The sequence below is a fragment of the Saimiri boliviensis genome, chromosome 10, assembly GCF_048565385.1.
Source record: "Saimiri boliviensis isolate mSaiBol1 chromosome 10, mSaiBol1.pri, whole genome shotgun sequence".
NCBI lineage: Eukaryota > Metazoa > Chordata > Mammalia > Primates > Cebidae > Saimiri > Saimiri boliviensis.
Genome location: NC_133458.1, coordinates 97,114,091 through 97,133,129, shown reverse-complemented (window position 1 = coordinate 97,133,129; position 19,039 = coordinate 97,114,091). Strand labels below are relative to the sequence as shown.

Here is a 19,039-nt window from a genome sequence, read left to right as displayed (position 1 = left end):
GGGGACAGTGATGTTGCCACTCTGACAGGTCAGGCTGAAAAGCCAGCAAACCTTGCGTGTGGGTTATGTGGGTAGAATGGGGCCAGCGGTGAAGATACTGCGTGGGTCAGGGCAATTGGGTCCAGAGCCTGGGCTCCACCTTACCTCTTTTGAGTCGTCGTCTTTATGGGATGGGTACCCAAGTGACAGAGCAAAGGGCAGTGTGCTCTGGAGACTGGGAAGAGCAGCACAGTGGGGTCAGGATAGCTCGACCTGAGGGGCTCTTTCTCGGGGCCTTCAGATCAGAGACCATAGAGAGGAGCTGGCCACAGGGGTCAGAGGCTTCCTCAGAGGGGTCACTCCAGAGCCCCTCAGAAGGAAGACAGGGTAGACAGACCACACCTTCCGACATGAGAACCAGAGGCCAGAGAGGGCATCACAGGGCTGCATGGAAGCCCAGGGCTCTCCCTGAGTCTGAGGCTGCCCAGCATGTCAGGCTGGCTTGCAGGGCTCATCCCAGCATGTGGCACAGGGTGGGTGCTGGAAGGACCCCAGGACAGAAGCGCACACGGCCAGCTTGTCTGTAGCTGGCAGCAGGCAATGAGCCACGGCAACACAGCCCTCAGAACCACTTACAATGCGACCACAGCGCTCTCTCGGCCCCCCGCCCGCCACACAATGTCTGCAAGGGCCAGGGTGAGGCAGCGGGTCCGGTGGGCATCTGAAGGCTGCAGCCCCCTGCGGACGAGAAAAGGAAGGCATTTATACCCATCCATGTGGACACAAGGCTCAGATGATACAGCTCTGCTTAGTGTGGTTAGGCATCCCCCTCTGCAGATGGCCTGTCCTTTCCCGTGCCCACAGTGGGGCCACCTGTAGCCCAGGAGCTGCAAGGCAAAGCTCAGGGAGGAGTCTCCACAGCCGAGGGTCAAAGAAGGTGCCTTCAGTGGGGGGCCCCAGGTAGGACTGGAGAAGGAGGAGGCAGAGGAAAGGGCCCACAAGAGCAAAGGGGGCTCTGCAGGCTTGATGAGGCCCAGAATTGTGTGTGAGAAGGGGCCATGAGTTCTGACAGGAGCCATGAGACCCAGCCAGCAGTGCTCGGGAATGCCTGCCATCTCAGGACCCTGCCCAGGCCCTGGCCATGCCCACCTCCAAGCCCCTGGAGACAACAGCATGTATAGGCAGGTGCTCTTCACTCCTAGGCCCAAGATGACAGCAGCCTCACTTGCTGGACACTTAGATATAGGATGTGGGGATGAGTGACAGGACGGATTTAATGATGAGCTCTGTGTTTTGAGTGGGCACATGGTGGTGCCACCAGGTGAAGTAAGGACGATGTGGTCGGGAAGAGGTAGCTGGAGATAGAAGATAATGAGTTGCACTTGAGACTTTCTCAGTTTGAGATGCACTCAGATCTTTGGATAAGGCTGTCAGACAAGTAGAAAGCCCAAGAAAGTGGCTGGGGCTGGGCATAGATTTTCCAAAGAGAGAGAATGAGGAAGGGTAGAGGCAGTGGTCAAGGGTGGAACCCTGTGGAACTCTAAGGAATCAGGGGAGGCAGAGGAGGAAGAGTCAGAGGGCTAGGGGCGGAATGAGGAGAGCGTGCCCTGTCAGTCTTAGGAGCAAAAGGGTTTTAAGTGGACATGCAGTCAGCTGTATCAAACATGGCAGAGGCCTCTCTACAAAAATGGTCACTAAGAGGTCCCTGGTGCCTGAACGGAATGACAGGGAAGGGAAACAGCCAAATATGCATATTTCTTTCCATTTCCCATTCCCAGGACTCCTTCAAGCTATATTTCTAGCCTTCTCTTGGATGCCACAAATTTTTTAAAAACTCATATAGAAGCTAGCTTGTCTCTCCCTAACAAGTAAAAGAAGTTGATAAAGACCCTGCTAGGGGTCAAAGGAATACAGAGGAGGGGGTTCCCTGACATGAGTCACCAAATAATTCCTGAGCTCCATGCTGAGCTGCATTGGGGAGAGAAGAATACTGAAGCTTTTCCCTCCTCTCCAGGTCAAAAGAGAAACCAGGAGACCAGGACCCAGCCCACCACAGTGGGCAGCATGTGGCCCGGTGCCTGGGACACACAGCCAGTGACCCACACCCAGGCTGCTGCGGTCCAATCACTTAAAGAGTTGACAGAATACAGTGGCCCCTCAGTTTCCTCATCCGCAAACTGGCAATGACCTCTGCACCTCCCTCATAGCTTTAAACGAGATGTTTGTAAGGTCCATGGCCCACTGCCTGGCACATGGTGACCATTCAGTCAGTGGTGCCTATCACTATTGTCCTTATGAAAACATCAAGTCCCCACTTGGGCCATGACAAGGGGAAAGTGGATTTCCAACATCTAATATGAAAGTGACACCAAGCCTCCGACACTGGAAATCCTTCAAATCCAATGAGACAAGTAACAAGCACTCAAGCACTTAAGAAAACAAAACATCGACTGCCTGACACTTCTTTGGCCTCAGGAAGCCCATCGTGTTTCTCAGAGGAAACAGTTACCAAGCGTTCACTGAACCGGACGCCCCAGCTGCTGGGAGCGCTGGCCCGGGTCACGGTTCATTATGAAAACAACGATGAGAAAACACTGCTCTAGGTTTCAGCAGAGCCCACGCCAAGTACTAAGGGGGCTCTGCAAAGCAGAGCTTATTGGAAAAAGGAGAAAGGACTGGACTCAGAACACCCACCATGTGACTCCATCACCCCCACTGCTCCTGCTTCATGCCCTGCTCTCATTCAAATGATGGCCATGTCCTGTCAACTGCACATCCCGAGTACCTCATGCCCACCCGCCCCCTGCCGTGTGGCCCAGGCCAGGATGCTCTGCGCTGAGCTCAGATGTTACAGCCAGTGCCCCACCAGCATTTTGCTCAATCTCACCCCCGTGTCCAATCACCATTGTACACATGCATGGGGTGGGCGTGGGAGCATGTCTTCCTACAACACAAGTGTGACCAGTGTTCCCCAACACGGATAGACATTATACAAAATCATGCCTGGAGTGTTCTTTCTGCCTAGAATACATTTATGCTGGCAAAGCTCCATATCTGGAAGTAAGGAGACCCCTTTCAAACACTTCTACACTAACTTACTGAAGCAGGTAATTCTCAGTTGGAAGCTTCTCAGTGTAGCAACAATTAAGATTTTAAAAGCCAACATTGGCCAGGTGCAGTGGTGATTCATGTCTGCAATCCCAGCACTTTGGGAGTACCCTGGTGGGAGGATTGCCTGAGGTCAGGAGTTTGAGAACAGCCTGAGCAACATAGTGAGACTCCATCTAGAAAATTTTTTTTAAAAATCAGCCAGGTTTGGTGGCACATGCAGTCCCAGCTACTCAGGAGGCTGAGGCAGGAGGATCACTTGAGCCCAGGAGTCGAAGGCTGAAGTAGGCCATGATCACACCACTACATCCCAGCCCTGTCTCCAAAAAAAAAAAAAAAAAAATGAGGTTTGAAAAGCCAACAGCTATAGAGTATCGTGTGCCAGACTGTTATAAGCTCTTTCCATGTGTTATTTCTTCAAATTGTTAAAACAACCCTACGAGGGAGGTACTATTATATCCTCTTCTTAAAATGGGAAAACTAAATCATGGAGATAGAGTGATTTATCCAGATCACATAGTAAAAACTGGAAAAAATCAACATTGAGGAAGGAAGGAGAGCTTGGGCAAGTAGAACCAACTGTCCTGGGCACCTGGTTTCAGGAGCCAGCCTCCCTTTGCCCTTGACCCTGTCTTTTCAGCACCATGTAATACAATCAAGAGATCTTGCTCTTGGCTGAGGCCTGTCCCCTGGTCCTACAGGCTCTGCTTACAGCTCCTCTGATCCACCACGTCTCCAAGCACAAGTCCTTACTTTTTTCCTTGGCTTCCAGTTAGTAACTCTGCCAGTCTCTCTATTCTTCCCTGGACCTTCTCTGTCTTTGTCTTTTGAGACAGTTTCCTAGAAAACTCAGTGGAGTTGGAAAAAGTACACTGGTCAGACAGTTAAGAGGTCTGGGCTGGATTTCTGGCTCACAGGTTCTGGGGAAACGTTTGCCTTCCCTGGCCTTTGTTTCCCCGCCCACCTACAAATGCAGGCACTGGGTCAGATGCCCCAAAACATCATTCCAACCCTGCCATTCTGTCATTTAACACAGGAGTCCCCCACCCCCAGGCCACAGACTGGCACTGGTCTGTGGCCTGTTAGGAACCAGGCCACACAGCAGGAGGTAAGAACAGGCGAGCCAGTGAAGCTTTGCTCTGCCTGCTGTCAGATCAGCAGTGGCATTAGACTCTCATGGGGGCAGGAACCCTACTGTGAACTGTGCATGCAAGGGATCTAGGTCGCGCGCTCCTTATGAGAATTTAATGATAAATGCAATGCGCTTGAATCATACCAAAACCATCCCACTCCCACCTCCAGTCCCTGGAGAAACTGTCTTCACAAAACCAGTCCCTGGTGCCAAAAAGGCTGGGCACCACTGATTTAACCCACCTCAGATTAGCCAGGGCTGTATGTGCCTGCATAAGAACCTGCACCCACAGATGATGACAGGGGAAGGAGGCGCACATCTGAATCGCCCAGACCCTTACCAGCTAGCGCAGCAGAAACCTGGGTTACAAACAGGTCCGCATTTCCTGATCAGTCGGACTCCTCCCAGGAGGCTGGCACCTGGCCAGGCTCTCAAACCAAGAGAAGTTTCTTTAAGAGTCAAATTCCTCACAGGAGAAGTGCAGGAAAAAGACATTTAGCTAGAGACAGGGGAAATAAATTATCTTGAGGGAATAATACATCCTGCTTTTATCTAAATTATCCAAGTGTTTCAGATGAAAGATGTTTCTACCCTAACCTTCTCAAAATAGCCTCACCTGTCCACTGTGACGTACCCATGGAGCCATGTACAGAGTCTACAGACAATCTGGCAGAGAGCCCTCTCTGCCCCCTCTCAGGGTCAAAAGCTGCAACAGTCCATAGAAAGACTGGCCTGGGGCTGCAGGACCATGGATTTTGCTACCAGTATCCACAGAGGCCTTGGGCAAGCACCCCTCCTTCTCTGGGCCCCGAATTCCCCAATTTCAGAGGGGAAGTGGAAGTGAGAGGAGGACTTCCTGGACTCCCTGACTCTCAGATCTGCACCTGCCTCTGAGAGCTGTTCCTGGCCTGTGGCTCTCTCCAGGCCTTCAAGGGGATCAAGAGCTCTTCTCTTTCTGTGAGCTGAGCCAGCACAGCACCTTCTCAAATGGAAAAACACCAAGTCCTGCCGCCCAGCTCTGTCCTTCCCGACTGAGGAGAGGCCGGCTGCCGGCCTGATGGAATGAGTCTTAATGAAGCCAGACAGTCCTGCAGAAAAAACACCACCACTGCCAAGATGCCTTTTTTTCAGCATGACTTCCCTGGAGGGTACGATCCCATCCTCCGTCAGCTATCACAAAACCATTTCCCCATCAGTGGTTGGGGGGCAACATCTGAGGTGGGGCCTCCAGGGCCCAGGGAGACCCTGCACACAGGCAAGAAAGTACAGGGACTGCCTCTGGACCCACAGGGCATGAGCTCCCCAGGGCCCAAGAGCAATGGCAGCTGATGGCAGGTCTCATGATGTTCCTGAAGAGAACAGAGGAGCCTGCCTTTTTTTTTTTTTTTTTTTTTTTTTTAAGCTGGATCATGTCTAAAATCCTAGAATTTCAGAGTCAAATGGGAGTGCTAAAGCCTCACACCCAACCATGCAACACGGCTTTTGAAGGAACATCAATAACACAATCAATCAATGTGAAAACTATGTAAGTCAATGAAACCAAGGAGCTGGGAATTGAGAGAGGTTCCTATCCATATGGCCCAGTGTTTCCTTTTGCTCGCATGGGGCAGGGCTCTGTGGGGGTTTACACCCACCCACATGGCAAGGACGATCTTCTGCAGCTTCTGACCTACAGGTCCTTGGCAAAGCAGTGACATGGACTCCACCTCCCTTCTCTTTTCTCCAGGCCCCAGACAGCAGGCCCTCGCTCCCTGGTCTTCCCCGTCTTTGCCTGATGGAAGCCCTAACCTGTCCTCAGGAGGGTTCTTCCTCCCCAACCCCTATCTACCTGTGACCCGAGGCAGGATCAGGAAGGAGAGTGGGAGGAGACTGGGGTGGAAGGGCTGGGGAGGGCCTGATGCCTGATGCCCAGGGCCCACCACCAGGAGGAGGCGAGTCCTCGCTGATATCTCCCGCAACACCTCTGAGTCCCCTGAGACTTTTTCAGCAAGTTCCATAACTGAGCCAGGCTCCCCGCTCCTCCCTCTCAGCTGAGTCTGAAGAATGTCCCCTGAGGCCTGTGCTAGGAGGTCTGTGGGAGTAGGAAGTCAGCTGCGTCACTCAACCTGCATAGCACAGCACCTCTGTGATGGGGGCAGCAGGCAGTGGTGGCTGCTAGGGGGTGGGCTACAAGCAGCACCCAGAATTGCAGGGCTCCAAACAAAGGTGAGGTCACTCCCACACCATGAATCCTTCCAGGCTTGCTGGAGAAGGCGGTCCTGGCCAGCAGGCCATGCTCTACTGGCTACCTGGCACAGACCTCCTCTGGTTCAGCCAGGCAGGATCCCCAGCACAGTTTAGCTCCTTAGCACCTGGCACACCCCCACATATGACAATTCCCAACAGCCCAGCAGCTCCTTCTTCCCTCTTCCTCTGCCCACCTATAAGGTGCCTGCCTGGCCAGCAATGACAGACAGAAACCTCACTCCTCCAGCTTAGCAGTTTTCTTTCTACCCAGAATCCCCCTGGAATCCCAACCTGGATGACTTTTGCCTTCTAAGGCCTGGCTTCCCTCCCTGGTATGGAGAGCAGAGCTCGGCTCCCATGGATGTGGCCTGGGGGATACAAAGGTTCTCACATCCCCTTAGTGGGGTGGGGGTGGGGCAACCAAAAACCAAGTCTCCCTTGTGCCCTGAGTAGTCAGCCCTTCCGGGAACGTACTTAAATGCCTTGTCCTGACTGCTGGCAAACCATCTGCAAGTTCCCCTAGAAGCCCACGTGAAGTTCAAAAGCAACTCTGAAGGAGCACTGAGCCAAAATGAGTTGAGAGACAATCTCCTACAAGGCCAAGGCTTGATCCAAGCAGCTGGCGGCACCCAAGGCCCCTCTGGCAGCCTGGTGCTGACCTGCCACTACCCCAGGTCCCACCCTGCCCCTCCAAATCCTGCCCTAACCGCCCTCAGCAATTCCCTGCTCCTCTCCCTGCCCACAGGCCTTTGGCCACATCTTGTTCTCTTTACTGGAATACCATTCCGCCTCCCCTCCCTGTTTGGATAACTCACTCATTTGTCCATGTGTTCACTCAACAAAAATTCTGAGGGCCTCTTCTGTGGACCAGGCACAGGGCTGGATGCCAGGGACCTGGCTGTGAACTAACTCAGGAGGGTCCCTGTTCTCCTGGGGCTTGTGTTCTGGAGTAGGGTGGGCCATAGGTGGCGGCAGATGTGGACAGGTATCCACATCGATGAACAAGAGCACCAACGGGCAGTGGAGTTATGAGGGGCAGGGCCTGGGTTTCTCTTAATGGGGGAGGTTTGAGGAGGCCTCCACAAAGATGTGGCTTCTGTGCAATGAGAGGACCCAGGAGGCACAGCACCTGAGCACAGAGCCTGAGGACCCAGGAAGGAGTTTGAGAATATTTGCCAGGAGGGGAAAAAAATTTGAGGGGAAATGAGTGTGCAAGGATGTGCATGAAGGGGAGTCAGGGGTTCTGTCCATCCTTCATATCTCCTTAAGAGGAAAATGTCACTCCACCAGGAAGCCCGCCCTGAGCCCCTTCATGTCCAGGTGAACCTTAGCATCCTGCATGTCCCCTGTAACCTCCTGTCCCTGTCTGGCTCTCCTGTTCAATCGAAGGTGCCATGAGGGCACCTGTATTTGTCTTCTTCAGCCCCATATCCCTGCTAAGGACCTGGTAAGTACACTCTGCACATTTTTTTCAGTGCAAGGAAGGAAGGTAGGTAGGTAGGTAGGTAAGCGTATGTGCTCAGTATCCCTGCACCCTCTGAGGGCAGCTAGTGATTCTCACTTAGCAAAGTTCCACCCAGTCAGGAACACTCCTGAGCATACAGGACTGTGTTGACCCCACCAGGGAGAGAGCTGATGGCAGGATATATGCCCACGACATTCAAACCTCCCAGCCCTTTGTGGGGCTGAACTTTGAGAGCAGGAAGTAGGGCATGATCCTGTACAGACAAGAGCCACTAAGGATGGACCTGAGAGCAGAGGGGAGGGGAAGCAGAGAGAAGAACAAAGACAGGTGAGATCCTGCCACGGAGGTGTTACGCTGCTGTGCTTCTGATGATCATCTCTGGTTTGAGAGGAAACACCTTGATTATTACTGTGCAAAACCACTGGAAAAATTACAAGATGCCAAGCATGAAGATGCCAAGATGTTCAAGCCACCTTCACTTGAACCCTGTCTAAGGTGAAATCATCAATGTTGTTGAAATGTGTTGCACTGGAGGACCAAGCTTGGCTGGGTGGCTCTCCCAGTGAACAGAGTCTTTCCCAGGAATACATGGGGAATGGGCCTTGCTGTCTGGGTAACACCTAGGCTTTTTTAAAAAGGTTCTCAAATGCTTATTTCAAAGAGCAAGTACCTTTCAATAAAGTTCAGGAACTGGCAAGATTAAGCTATGGTTTTAAAATACATTTAATTATTAATATAACTTCAGGGGAATGGGGGTAACTGCTGGGCAGGAGCAGAGGATTCTTCTGGAATACTAGAAATATTTAATCTAGGCTATTCATTTATGGGTGTGTGGTTTTGTGACAATTTGTTGAGCAGAACACATATAGTATAACTATTCTGTACACGTTATATTTCAACTAAAAAATTTTTTTAACAAAAGGCCAATTGCCAGAAGTTCTGTAGCTCTGAGAGTGACTTGGTATAAGCTGGTAACGCGGCCTGCAGGAAGGGAGAGCGACAGGCAGGTCGCCTCCTTATGGAGGCCTCACCTCCAGCTCCACGAATGCTCTGCCAACCCTTTCATCTTGACACCAACAATGGTATGGGATTGGGGTTTTCTATCTGCCTCTCAACCTCATGGAGCATTTCTGGAGAGGAGAGAACTCATCACATTCTCCCCTGTATCACTTGTGCCTGCACAGAGATGTTCCAGGAATGTGTGCTAAATGAATGAGAATAAGGTGCCCATGTGCAAACACTTTGTGTGAAATAGAAACTGAACGGCTGCAGGGAGTGGAAGCGATGATCTTTGGGGCGGCCTGGAATGTGCGGTTATGAACGTTGGCAGAGGGGAGAAAGCGTGGGGAAGGAGGGGACGCCTGGACTCAGTCAAAAGGTCAGCAGGCGACCTGGTGGGTGGAAGGGATTCGGGCAGCTTGTTGTCTGAGGAGGGAAAACTGGTTTCACTGTCGTTCCTGCAGCCCCTTCCCGGGTGCAGCACCACTGATGAACCCTCCCCGCTTTTAGAAACAAATGTGCACAAGTCCCCTTAACACTGGTCTGTGCAGGCCTTGTCAGCTAGATGCCATTTTCCTTTCCTGACCTGCAAAAGACAGGAAATATCAGGGAACACACACGCTTCCTTGCTTGTTTTTTTCTGGAGACTCTGGTGAAGACCGGGGAAAAGGAGATATTGCCAAAATGAGCACTGACTTACCGAGCACAGTTGGCTTTGCTGTCTCCTTCAAACAGGAGTTTCTGTAGGACACAGCCTTGGACAACCGCCAGGACTCCACAAGGACCACCCTGCAAAGAACGACACCATTGCTGCCGGTGAGAACTGCCCCAGGGCAGAGTTCTTGGTTCCACCCAAACCGACTCCAGAACCCAAGTGATAGAGAGTACAGGGTCCTGCCTTCTGCAAAGGGCCTCTGAGGTGGCAGCTGCTTGTACAACACACCGACCTTGGGTCACAGAGTGGGAGTGACAAGACCCAGTGTCCACTCCTAGAGGAAGGGGCCAGTTGGTAGTCTGTCATGGGAAGAAAGTGACTCTTCATAACCAGTCAGCTGTGAAGCCAGGGACATCATCATAGGCTTTCCATCATCTAGAGAAATGTTTCTGTGTCTATGGGTTGAGGGCGTTAATTTTCTACCCAGCCTTCAAGGCCCATTCTAAAGGGTTCCTCCTCCAGGAAGCCTTTCCTGACCATCTCAGCTGGCAGTGAGCCCCTTCAGCATCCTATGCTTAGGTGAACTCTGCACTCTCTTCTGCCCGGGTTGTCACCTGCTTCAGCACCGCATTAGGTGATCTTTGTCCTTTCCCATGCTGTAGTGCAGAGGCTCCTCGAGGAGCTCATCTCTGAAGGCATCATGGGGCTTAGCACAGGACCTGGCTCCTGGGACACATTGGCAAAGGCTGCTAGGACTGAACAACACAAACAGACCCCACCCAAGTTTAAAGATGGTCTGAGCGGCAGGCTGGGGTGCTTATGAAGACCAGCAGAGCTTGGCCATGAGAAGGAGGGACAGAAGCTGGTGGTCCTGGGGCTCAACCTCAGGCAATATGGGGCAGGGGAGGTTTCTGGGGCTTAAGAAACCAAACCTGACCAAGCTACCCTGCTCATCTGCTGATTCCTAATCCTGGATTTAGCTTATCTTCTGCCCATGAGTATAATGTGGGAACTGTGTATTAAGCCATGTTCTAAGCCTGCAGCCATCGACCGCTGCTGGCCCAGCTTCTATTACAACCTCTTCTTTAAGCACTTGCTCCACACACTTGATCCCTCTGCCTCTTCCTGCAGCCCCTAGACTTTCATACTGCCTCCCCTTCATTCACGCTGCCAGCTGCCCAGAGTGCCCTTTCTCCAGCTCTACCTGCAAAATCCTGTCAACCTCTCAATGATCAGTCTAAAAAGGCCCCTCCAATGGCCCCAAGCAGACTTAAGTCCTCCTCCCGCTCTCTCCTGCAGAGGATGCCAGCACCTGCACCACTCACAGCAAGTGCTCCTTAAATCTATGTTCACTTTTAACATCTCCAAAGCAGAGGGTCTTGTTCCCCAGCAATCACTCCACCAGCCACGTGACATGCCTGCACCAAGTGACAACCCAGCACATGTGGGGCTGACTGGCTGGCCCAGAATGGCACAGCTAATGCTCACAGGATTAACCAAAACTGGGAGGCACCCCCACCCCTATGTGTGATGGCCCAACAGAAAGGTCCCAAGGAAATTAGGAGCGACCTGCCTTGTTCTGCACAATGCCGTATTTTAACGAGGCTACGTTACTAAAGGAAAAACTCTGAAGTTTCCATTCTTCATTGAAACAGCAAAAGGTGGAACCAAACAGAAGGGTCTTTATTTCCTATAAAAAGAAGAGAGAGTTTTACTGGTTGTTTTAAAAGCAAACAACAATACAGTGTTCAGTATGCATATTGCTGCAGAAGTTTTTATTGAATTCCAGCAGGGAAGTCCATTTTCCAGCATGGTTAGTCTCTTTTTATTTTTCAAGCTCATTCTTATATTTGAGGAAAACTCAATCCTGAGGGTCTTACCTCTGGAACATCTTTAAACCAACCCAGCCCGTGCTCACATGGGCCAAAATCTTTGTAAGCTCCTTGCAGAGGCCTTGAGAAACAAAATTTTAGCTTTGCAAGGGATCTTGGAGGTCCTCTGATCCTCCACAGTCAAGACTAGGGGGTTTTCAAACTCAACTTCACATTAGAACCATCCAGGACATAAAGTTCTTAAAATGCATCTTGATGTTCAGAAAACACACCAGCAAATTAAACCCCAGTTGCTGAGGGTGAGACTCCAGTATCAGTAGTTTTCAGATTCCCCCAGGTGATTGCACAGTGCACAAGGTTTGAGAGCCAGTGCTCTAGTGCAGGGTTAGTAAACTGTGACCCCACAAGCCAAATCTGCACCCACCACCTGTTTGTAAATAAAGTTCTACTGGCACATAGCAAAGCCCATTTGATTCCATACCATCCGTGGCTGCGTTCATACCACGACAGCACAGTTGAATAGGTGTAGCAGAGATTACACGACCAGCAAAGCCAAAAATACACTACCGAGCCCTTTACAGAAAACACCTCCCAACTCCTGCTCTGGCATGACTCTCCACCGTGTGTAAGAACTTCCTCTGATGCTACCCATGAGTGGTCCCCCATGAACTCTGCTTGAACCAACCCAACCATCCAGTGAAGGGGTTCCCACCACCTCTCAAGGCAACCCCTCTACTTTTTCATAGCTGTCTTCTCCAGACTTCTGGCTGATTATGAGTTCACTGTTCATCTCCCATCAACCCACGCACCACCCTCCAGAGCCCCAAAAATGGTCAATCCCTTCCCCAGATAGTGGCTCTCTGTCCACTCCTCTTATGACGGGCCTCTCCTCTCTCTACCATGGTATTATATCTGAGGGGGGTTTCTGAAGCCTCGAGTGAGCCCCAAGACCAACAGGGGATTCTATAGCCTCTTCCCTGCACCCTCTCTCTGAGTTAGACCTTTCCTACAGACTCACTATTGCCCTGAAGGTTCCTCTGCCAGAGGATCCATATACTGCCCTAGTGGATGCTGAAGAAAAAGAAGATATGAAGTCTTGTGCTGAGTGCGTGTCTCTCTCAACCCTGTCTCTGCCAGGGTTGTAGAATATGAGAAACGGATGGAGAAGTGTAAGAACTTAATTCCATTTGAACAGATGACCATTGAGGACTTGAATGAAGCTTTCTCAGAAACCAAATTGGACAAGCAAAAGTATCCCTATTGGCCTCACCAACCAATTGAGAATTTATAAAAATGAGTCCAGGAGGTGGCTCTGGCCCTTATATTACACATTCTGGACATTAAAAAGAAAAGTAATTATACAGTTTAAAAAAAAAAAAAGGCCACTGCCTTTCCTATGTGAGGGCCTGTCCCTGGGGAAGGGATTGACCATTTTTGGGGCTCTGGAGGGTGATGCGTGGGTTGATGGGAGATGAACAGTGAACACATAATCAGCCAGAAGTCTGGAGAAGACAGCTATGAAATCAGCTATAAAATCAGCTCTTTTTTTCTCCTCATTAAGTAAAAGGAAAATCTCTCTGACAGAAGCATTTGTCCACGTCATCAAACGTGGGCTGGTGGCACACAGGAGAAAGGATACGTGGATTAATCTGTCAGGGCTCAGAACGACAGCTCCCCATTAGGCACAGTGTGCTCAACAGAGCCTGGACACCTGGAATCTGCTTTCCACAGAGGCCACGTGCCCTGGGCTCTCCTGTTCTCTCTGCGGGCCTCACTTTTTCCAGCTGCTTTTGGAGACGCTACTGCTGGATAGTCTTTAGGAGCCTAAGGGACCTGCCCCAAGTGTGAGTGCCCTCTGCAAAGACTCATCACCCCATGAATCTGGTGACAGATGACAGAGCACCTCCTCCCAGGTTTGGGGCCCCTTAAGTGTATCTGACCCTCTGTGGCTTCAGAAGAGAGAATGGAAGGAAAAGGGGGGAGAGATGAGAGAGAAGGGGAGAGGGGAGAAGGGAAGGAAACCAAAGGACAAAACCTCTAGAAAAATCTTTCTCTTTGATTTGTATGCTGAGTAAATATGTAGTAAGTAGGAAGAGAAGGTCAGTGGTGTCCCCAGGAGTTTTAATTTTCCCCTCCTGCATCTTGGTGAAAGGCCAGAAGAAGACAGCGGGAATGACATTCCATCCTGCAGGAGCCTCTGGCCACAGAAGTGGTGAGGCCACCCTGGTAGCCAAGGGCGTTGAGCAATCTCAGACACCCCTACAGAGGAGGCTGCTGTGGCCAGGAACCTGCTCCTGGTCCCGTGACAATGAGGCCCTTTAAGTGGCCATGGGAGTGCACCTGGATGGTGCTGAAGAATTGTTAACACCTCCCTGTCCTTCTCTCACTGCAACCTGGCCAGAGCTTAGGAGACCAGCATAGGAGCCGCGCTGCTCTAATGGGGACAATTGGACCATTCCCATCACACCTTAACAGTGCCTACAGGGATATGACGAAACAGGTCCCACAGTGTTTGGATGGGAGGACATAATCTCCTCCCTCACCTTTTGTCTTGGAGGGAACAAGAGCTGCCAGGACTAGATTGCAGTTTTCCTGACTTTCAGTTCACACTGTCGTCTACATCACACCCAAATTTCCATTTCAACAACGACCAACAGATTACGATGAGCTGGACTGGACCAGAAACACCAAAATCACACCATCCACATCCATTCAAATCAAGATGCATTGAACCCGGGAGTCTCCTTACACTTACCTTTGCTACTAAAAGGTCAATTGGCTTTGATGCTGTCTGCAGCTTGAGCACTGATGGGACTGGGGACAGGATGACCTCTTCCCTCATCAACTCATCCTCCACATCCTCTGAAAGAAAACCATGGCCATGTGAGCCCCTCGTTATGACTCAGAGAACAGAACATGAAGTCGCTGAACACCACAGACATGGCTAAGTTTGAAGAAGGTTTGGGTGAAAGGAGGGTTCCTCCCCCACTCACTCACTCCAGCTCTGTTTTGGGGTTCCCAGACCCTCAGTGGAAGGAGAGCAAGCAGATCAAGAAAGACTGTGCTCCTTGTCACAACACTGCCCTGTTCATCTTTGCTCACAAGGATTTGCTCAGTGAGACTTAGCTACTGGTCCACTAGAAAGTTCCATGTATGGACATGTAGTGGAACAAGTGCCCAGGGCCTCAGCCATTGAACCAGAATCAGGAAAGCCTGGCTCAGACACATTTCTTACAAAAGGTGGGCATGACCCGAAAGATCATTCCCCTGAGGACAAAGGTGAAGAGGACAAGACTAGGAAAGAAAATGGAACCATTCCTGATAAAATAATTATTGCAGATCATCACTATTGTAACTTGCATTTATTGACTGCTTGAATTTTATCACCTTCCTCCACAACAGCCTTATGAGAAAGTAATTATTGCCCCCACTTATAGATGAAGAAACTGAGGGTTAGAGGTGTTAAGTAACTGGCCCAAGTCAATCAAATGGAAAGTGGCAGAGAGAGCAACTCCTAGTCACTGTGCCATCCCACCTCCCAGACCTCCAGCAGAGAAATTAAGCCATATTCCAGATATTGTCATCTTATAGTGGGGCAACTAAGGCCCAGAAAGAGTCCCACCTGGGTCTCTGATAGCACCAGCTGCGACTTTCCAGTTAGCTAAGGTCCCCTTGTCATTACACATGCTGCCACTGAATTCACCAGAACACAGTGATAAAGGACCCAGGGACAAACAATGCCAAGGCAATGGTGCCAGCAAGGCTGAGCAGAGTAAACTCCAGAAGGTAGCTGAGGCCTTGGCTCTGTGAATCCAGCTCCCTACAGGAGCCTGCCAGAGCAGGCCTGCTTGGGTGGGAGTGGTATCAAAGGCCACAATTCTCAGGACGCACAGCCTGTATCTTATGCTACAGCCTCCTTTCTCCCCAGGGAGAACCAGCCACAGCACAAAGGGGACTCGTGGAGATTCAGGCCACTGAACAAGCAGAAAGATTCTACCATTGGGCTTGGTCGGGGTGGGGTGGGGGGAAGTCTGCTATTTAAATATGAATCTAAATTTAGATGAGAACGCTTCTGATATGGTTTGGCTCTGTGTCCCCACCCAAATCTCATCTTGTAGCTCCCATAATTCCCACGTGTTGGAGGGATTAGGTGGGAGATCATAGAATCATGGGGGTGGGTCTTTCCTGCACTGTTCTCATGATAGTGAATAAGTCTCACAACATCTGATGGCTTTATAAAACAGGAGTTTGCCTGCACAAACTCTCTCTTTGCCTGCCACCATCCATGTAAGATGTGACTTGCTCCTCCTTGCCTTCTGCCATGATTGTGATGCCTCCCCAGCCATGGAGCTGTAAGTCCAATAAACCACCTCTTCCTTTTGTAAATTGTCCAGTCTCAGGAATGTCTTTGTCAGCAGCATGAAAACAGACTAATACAGTAAATTGGTACAAGTGGGGTGCTACTGAAAAGATACCCAAAAATGTGGGAACAACTTTGGAACTGGGTAACAGGCAGAAGCTGGAACAGTTTGGAGGGTTCAGAAAAAGAAGAAGGAAAAAAAAGGTGAATCTTCATAGAGACATGTTGAATGGCTTTGACAAAAATGCTGATAGTGATATGAACAATAAGGTTTCATATGGAGATGAGGAACTTGTTGGGAACTGGAGCAAAGGTGACTCTTGTTATGTTCTAGCAAAGAGACTAGTAGCATTTTGCCTCTGCCCTAGAAATACATAGAATTTTAAACTTGAGAGAGATGATTTAGGGTATCTAGTGGAAGAAATTTCTAAGCAGCAAAGCATTCAAGAGGTAACTCGGGTGCTGTTAAAGGCATTCAGTTTTACAATGAAAGAGCATAAAAGTTCAGAAAATTTGTGACCTGACAATGCAATAGAAAAGAAGATTCCATTTTCTGAGGAGAAATGCAAGCTGGGTGCAGAAATTTGCATAAGTAGCCAGAAGCCAAATGTTAATTCCCAAGACAATGGGGAAAATGCCTCCAGGGCATGTCAGAGGTCTTCATGGCAGGCCCTCCCATCACAGACCCAGAGGCCTAAGAGGAAAAAACAGTTTCATGAGCTGGGCCCAGGGTCCCTCTGCTGTGTGCAGCTTAGGGACTTGGTGCCCTATGTCCCAGCCACTCCAGAGATAACTAAAAGGGGCCTATGTACAGCTCGGGCCATGGCTTCAAAGGATGCAAGGTCCAAGCCTTGGCAGCTACCATGTGATGTTGACTCTACAGTTCCACAGAAGTCAGGAACTGAGGTTTAGGAACCTCCACCTAGATTTCAGAAGATGTATGGAAACACCTGGATGGCCAGGCAGAAGTTTGCTGCAGGAGCGGGGCCCTCATAGAGAACCTCTGTTAGGGCATTGCAGAAGGGAAATGTGGGGTTGGAGCCCCCACAAAGAATCTCTACAGGGGTACCACCTCATGGAGTGGTGAGAAGAGGGCTACTATCCTCCAGATCCCAGAATGGTAGATCTACCAACAGCTTGTAATGTGTGCCTGGAAAAGCCACAGACACTCAACACCAGCCCATGAAAGCAACCAGGAGGGAGGCTGCATCCTGCAAAGCCACAGAGGCAGAGCTGCCCGAGACCATGGGAACCCACCTCTTGCATCAGCATGACCTAGATGTGAGACCTGAATTCATAGGAGATCATTTTGGAGCTTTAAGATTCGACTACTCTGCTAGATTTTAGACTTGCATGGGGCCTGCAGCCCCTTTGTTTTGGCCACTTCCTCCCAATTGGAATGGCTGTATTTACCCAATGCCTATACCCTCATTGTATTTAGGAAGTAACTAACTTGCTTTTGATTTTACAGGCTCATAGGTGGAAGGGACTTGCCTTGTCTCAGATGAGACTTTAAACTTTGGACTTTTAGGTTAATGCTAAAATGAGTTAAGACTTTGAAGGACTGTTGAGAAGGTATGACTGGTTTTGGAAAGGTGAAGACATGAGATTTGGGAGGGGCCGGGGCAGAATTCTATGACTTGGCTCTGTGTCCCCATCCAAATCTCATCTTGTAGCTCCTCCCATAATTCCCACGTATTGTGGGAGGAACCCTGTGACAGAAAACTGAATCATGGAGGCAGGTCTTTCCTGTGCTGTTCTCATGATAGTGATCTGATGGCTTTAAAAAATGAAAGTTTGTCTGCGCAAGCTCTCCCTGCCTGCCACCACCCACGTGAGATGTGACTTGCTCCTCCTTGCCTTCCACCATGATTGTTGAGGCTTCCCCAGCCACAGAGAACTGTGAGTTCTCTATTAAACTTCTTTCCTTTGTAAACTGCACAGTCTCTGGTATGTCTTTATCAGCAGCGTGAAAACAGACTAATACAGCTTCTTAGTTAGGGTCTCTGAAAAGTTACCCTATGACCATGGCCTTACATAAATAACCCAAAACAAAGCCCAGATGTCTACCCAGCAACAAGAATGGGACTAAAAACATGGCTAGGTAGAGAAAGAAACCGAATGATATATATAACACAATGCTATCTATGTCAAGTGAAAATGATACACACAAGACATTATAGATTTTGCAAGAACATATAGAAGAAAAAGATACAGATTAAGCATAAAATAATGATTGCTAATGGGAAAGAAAGGCAATAAGAATATAAGGGGTAGGGCTAAAGAGAAATAAGGAAAGAAAGTTACGAGGGAGAAAGGGAAGGAGAGAGGAAAATGTAAAAGGGAGGGAAGGGGGCCAGATGCAGTGGCTCACGCCTGTAAACCCAGCAATTTGGGAGGCCGAGGTGGGCAGATCACCTGAGGTCAGGAGTTCAAGAGCAGCCTGGCCAACATGGCACAACCCCATCTCTACTAAAAATACAAAAATTAGCCGAGTGTGATAACACACACCTCTAATCCCAGCTACTCGGGTTGCGGAGTGCTGAGGCAGGAGAAGCACTTGAACCCAGGAGGCAAAGAGCAGAGGTTGCAGTGAGCCGAGATCATGCCACTGCACTCTGGGCAACAGAGCGAGACTGTTTCCCAAAAAAAAAAAAAAAAAAAAAAAAAAAAAAGTGTGGAGAGTGGGAAGGAAGAAAGAGAAGGTGACCGATGGGCAGGCTTTGCAAAGACCAACATTGAGAATGTTATCTGGAGGAAAAGAAATGTGTGATTAATTCCATCTTAGACATCTGAGGCCCCAAACAATCGGGCAGGATAATCTGAGTGATTCCAAATTGCTGGAGAACTAACCCTGAAGCATTCCTTGGAATGCCTTGAGCCAGACTGTTTCTTGGAGGCACAAAGGGACAATATTTAAGCTTATTTGGAGGTTTCTATTCAGTCTGATGTTGTCAGGGAGGGAGCCAGGTCTGAAACATGCTTTGTCCGGGTCCCATGAAGTAAGTCTGGGAATGAAGGCTGGGGGCCCAGGAAAAGCAGACCTCGATGGAGGATAGGCCAGAGTGAGCCCCTTGGAAAAGGCAGACTCATTTGGCTTCTACATGGAGAAACCGGCCCCAGTGCAGGGAGTTGATTCAGGATCATATAGCAGGCTCGGGCCCAGATGTGGTGGGACCGCCATGCAAGGGAAAAACAAAACACTCCAGAATGACATGTTGGCCAGGCAGACAAGGCCATCTGCAAATGCCAGTGGTTTGGGAATGCTATTTTAAGGTCCTGG

At 49.9% G+C, this 19,039-nt stretch overlaps 1 protein-coding gene across 2 annotated transcripts in view; it reads right to left on the bottom strand.

Annotated features, from left to right (window-relative positions):
- Nucleotides 1-19,039, bottom strand: part of MINDY4 (MINDY lysine 48 deubiquitinase 4) — a 131,929-nt gene that overhangs the window by 40,507 nt on the left and 72,383 nt on the right. For both annotated transcript variants that reach the window (XM_010345719.3, XM_039473088.2), the window contains 4 exons: nt 14,152-14,258; nt 11,138-11,254; nt 9,610-9,698; nt 616-717 (listed from right to left, as the gene is read on the bottom strand). In XM_010345719.3, the coding sequence (XP_010344021.1) occupies nt 616-717; nt 9,610-9,698; nt 11,138-11,254; nt 14,152-14,258 (415 nt within the window). The remainder of the gene's footprint in view (nt 1-615; nt 718-9,609; nt 9,699-11,137; nt 11,255-14,151; nt 14,259-19,039) is intronic.